Source organism: Wasmannia auropunctata, unplaced genomic scaffold (assembly GCF_000956235.1).
Source record: "Wasmannia auropunctata unplaced genomic scaffold, wasmannia.A_1.0 LD336053.1, whole genome shotgun sequence".
Lineage (NCBI taxonomy): Eukaryota > Metazoa > Arthropoda > Insecta > Hymenoptera > Formicidae > Wasmannia > Wasmannia auropunctata.
The window spans coordinates 2,391,326-2,395,629 of NW_012026837.1; the positions used below are offsets into that span (position 1 = coordinate 2,391,326).

The following is a 4,304-nucleotide window of genomic DNA, read 5'->3' on the forward strand; positions in this document are numbered from 1 at the left end:
TCTTATCGGCTTCCGTCGTAATCATGCGAGTGCCCGACATGTCGAACGTGATGCTGAACACGCCGGCCTCGCTGTCCATCGAGCCAGGCTGGACCGGGGCGTGGAGCCGTTGGAAGTTGTAGCCGGTGCGCCAGTCCCAGAGGTGCATCGTGCCGTTGTCAGCGCCGGAGACCAGAACCCCGTCGGTGTTCACCGCCAGGCAGTTGACTATCGCGTTGTGGCCCGACAGATTCTGAATGAACTTGCCCTCTGGGCACTTCCACTGCTTGATATTGTCCGGCGACGCCGAGGCGAACATGTACAGGGACGGATGGAACGTGAGCGCGCGCACGCTCTTCTTGTGATTCGTCAGCGTGGCCCGGGACTTGCCGGCGGCCAGGTCCCACAGGCGAATCGTGCAGTCGTGACTGCCGCTAATGATCTGCGGCTCGGCGGACTGGCATATCACGCTCGCCACTGTATTGGTATGCCCGACGAGTGTGTGGACATTCGCCTTGGTACGCATGTCCCACACTCGCCCGGTTGAGTCCCGTCCCGCCGTCACTAGCACATCTATCGTGGGATGTAGTGCCATCGAGTATACGGCCGACAGGTGACCATGGTAATGCCTGATTACCTTATTATACTCCAGGTCCCAACACTTGACCTGCCGGTCCTCGCCGCAGGAGAACAAATAAGGGTGCCTCTGCGAGAATGCGAGGCCGCGGACGCTGCTAATATGACCGGTCAGCGAGACCTTCAACTTGCCGGTCGCCAGATCCCATATCTGCAAATTTAGAAAACAGTTGAGCTTGCCGCAGAAAGACCACGTTGGGTGATTCACAAATTTTGTGAATTTCTTGAGCAGCATTACTTAAGTAAATTAAAACGTAAAAATTGGAACACTTACTTTGATTACTCTGTCGGCTGAGCCCGTGGCGAACCACTCGTTACCGGGCTCCACGGCGCAACATCTCACCCATCCCAGATGACCGCTGATAACTCGGTACAATTTCCATGGCGCGTGCCACTTGGGTTTCGCCATCGAGGGCGTTTTCTTTGGCGGCATTGCGAGCGTGCCGCTGCTTACGTTGCTCCCCACACCTATTATTGGCACCACGCTTGTGCTTCCTTTTGTTATATTGTAAGGGACAACTGCCGAGGTGGCATTAACTCCAAAGGTTTCATCTAAAAACATATTAAAATTGATAAAATATATTTGTAATAATAATTTTCAATTTTTAATTGTGTGTGTGTGTATGTGTGTGTGTGTGTCACAGGATATTACCTCCTGGCGGCGGAGGGTCTGCAATGTCGTTTTCTTGCTGCACTTTGGCCATGTTATTTTGTTTCACACGTTCCAATATTGGGCCGTAACAATCTTTCGCTTTTACAACCTTCTTCATTTGCTGCCTGAAGATAAATAAATACTATAAATAAATAAGTGATCCTCTCTCCCTCTCTCCGGGAAATTAAAACGTAAGGTTCGATCGAGAAGTAATTCAGAATACACTGCAACAAATTGCGATTGCGACGGCAAGATACTTACCGAACAGGATCTTCCGGCGGTAAGGATCCTTGATTTAATAAAAACATATCGTGAGTCCTCTTTAAGGATCGAAACACCAGCGTGTGCACAGAATGCCGTTGGACATCCTAGAACAGGTTGAGGTTATTTACGAAATTTGCAGCAAAGTCCGCAATATGCACGTGTCTATGCAGACATATTTTTAATTGAAAAGAATGTAATACAGTTAATTAAAAAAATATTCTTACCATGTCTTTTAATTCTGTAAGATATTCACGATCTTAATATTTCGACGTTGCAAGACCAGAGAGAAGCTTCTGGAAGCTTCTCTCTGGCAAGACACTCGTTTCGAATCTGTGTATTTGAGGTTAGAAGACTCTGTCCTAGACGTCCACCTCAGTCCGTGGCTCACACAGGCTCACACTGGAATCGAGATCGTTCTGCCTTCTTCTTTTTTTAATGTAGGCTTCCGTTTCCACTAGAAACGATACAGCCTGTACTTAAGAATTGTGCGACAATAGATGATGCAATATTTGATGCGACACAAGATAAGGCAACACTAATTGTAAGCAGAGTACTGAGCCCAAGAGCGGACATGCCGGCCTTTCGAGTTTTGGCCAGTTTTGGCTGTAACGTTAAAATCGTGCACTAATGCCCTCTGAAGAAGTGGATCCAAATTACATAGTAAAATCAAGATTTCTGCACAATTTGTGGTGCGTGTCCGTACTAAATCCACTTTTCGAGTCTGCTGGAGCTTTATTCTCGAAAAATTACACATTAGAAAGTAAGGAAATATACTTTTTAGTGCGTAATTTTTCGAGAATAAAGTTCTCTTTAGTACAAGTGAAAAATTTTACTTATTCAATTATTAAAATAATTGAACAAAAGACATTAATCGAAAACATGCGGAAACGTCGAATTAGTGGAGTGACGATCTCCGAACTACCAAAATGTACAGCAAAACAATCTATTTGATAACATGCAAAAAAAAAGTAGGAGTTGTGGTGATAATACTAATTAATTGTGAATACTTATTTCCCATGGTCTTTGTCAAAATTTTTAATAGTATCCTTCAATAACTTCAATACTTGGATAATCAGTCTGATCTTTTAAATGTCTTTTTAAATCTTTTAAACATTTAAAAAAAACATTTGAAAGACTGGACTTAATTGATTATCCAAGTGTGGAAGTTATTGAAGAATACTATTACAAATTTTGACAAAGACCATGGGAAGTAAGTATTCACAAGTATTACCACCACAACTCCTACTTTTTTTTTTTTTTTGGGGTGGATTTGAAACCTGGATTCTCGGCACAGTAAGCTGCCACACAGCTCGTCGCGCCACGATCGCTCGTCGAAAAAAATAGAACTTATAATCATTATAATTAACTTAGTCAGCGATTAATTCAACCAGCAAAATCGCCTAAAGCATCGTCAATTTCCGACTATTTAATTATATAATTTTTCGTTTTTGTTTTAATCTGTTCTAAAATCAGATTTTTTTTTTTCATATTTAAAAATTAATATTATTTTAATAACAAAAAATTAATGATTTTATTTAACGAAGTTACGTATTATTTACTGATTAATTAAGTTATTTATTAGAATTTGATTCGAAGTGACGTTCCACGATATTGCTCTGATCATTGATGATCGCGTTCAGATATACATAACATAATAATACATTTATCATCTAATATAAGATATAGATGACATTTGACTCTGGCTGGTTCCCCTGCCGTTGTTACGAATTGCGACACGTTTTCCAACGCGTGTCATACGCATGCCGCGTGCGGCGTGTTATGGTATTTATGCTATTCACCAGTGCCTGCTGGGGGGAGGTGGACGTGTGTATGTACGTTATACGTATATTGTATCATCCGATATAATACATGCTCTTTGGTGGGCACGTCCTCTTTGCCTTCAACCGAGCGTGAGAGTTCCCTCGGCGAGAGATAAGTACCTGCGGACCGGCTTCGTTCGGGAAGACAAACACCTGTTGCAACATCACCAGTCCTGTCCGGATCTAACCCCCAAAAATGCCGGCGAACAAATTGGGTGAGTTATTTCATAAAATTCGGAAGGAACAGAAGGATGATCTGCTTAACCTTTAATAATTGATAGCGCCTACCTAGACCGCGTGGATCACGTTCGCCGGATCTGGCCGGATCTATGTTAATTACATTTCTTTTCCTCTTGTTAACGAGACGTTAGCACCCGATTTTTTTCCTCGTTTCTCTTTTATCTGGACGCGAATTACTCGCGTTTTACTCGCAATTGTTTGGCAATTGCATAATTGGCCAATTGAAATTAGAGCACGTGTTATTATTCTATCTGGCGTTCGTTCTCGCGCCGATTAGTGATAATTTAAACTTTGATTAATGTGAGATTGTGTATCAGATGAATATATGTTTCTTGCATGTTGGACAAAATATATTTTTTTATTTTAGAGATTAAAGGAATGTAAATTTAATTGATCATAAAAAATTGACGCAATTGAATATATATCTATAATGGAACCCAGCAAACCACAGTATATAACTTAGATGTATATATTATATTACACAAGTGTCATAAATATTAAATGTAATATTATTTGTACAGTACATGTAACATACTGGTACGGCTCTGTGTCAGCAACTTTGAATGTATCACTTATGTATCAGATATATATAATTGCAACGTAACATATACGTATTTTTTACATATTTTTATATATTATCCTGTTAAAAAATTAATTTTTTTTTATTTTATTTTTAACATAATTTTAGAGTTTACTTTGCGTTTACTATTCCG

General features: G+C 40.9%; 2 protein-coding genes across 2 annotated transcripts in view; one reads left to right on the top strand and one right to left on the bottom strand.

Moving 5' to 3' along the window:
- Position 1: 1 nt before the first annotated feature.
- On the bottom strand, positions 2-2,143 carry LOC105451292 (pleiotropic regulator 1-like; the record flags this gene model as incomplete). Its single annotated transcript, XM_011691663.1, has 5 exons — positions 1,756-2,143; positions 1,529-1,635; positions 1,268-1,392; positions 890-1,167; positions 2-766 (listed from the first exon to the last, which is right to left on the bottom strand). Coding segments are annotated over exons 1-5 (1,278 nt in total), but the record flags the coding sequence as incomplete, so codon positions are not given.
- A 1,333-nt stretch (positions 2,144-3,476) lies between these two features.
- The window catches only part of LOC105451044 (bifunctional purine biosynthesis protein PURH), a 4,290-nt gene continuing 3,462 nt past the window's right edge, over positions 3,477-4,304 (top strand). The window contains exon 1 of the mRNA XM_011691237.1: positions 3,477-3,566. Within this exon, the coding sequence (XP_011689539.1) occupies positions 3,548-3,566 (19 nt within the window). The 5' untranslated portion in view covers positions 3,477-3,547. The remainder of the gene's footprint in view (positions 3,567-4,304) is intronic.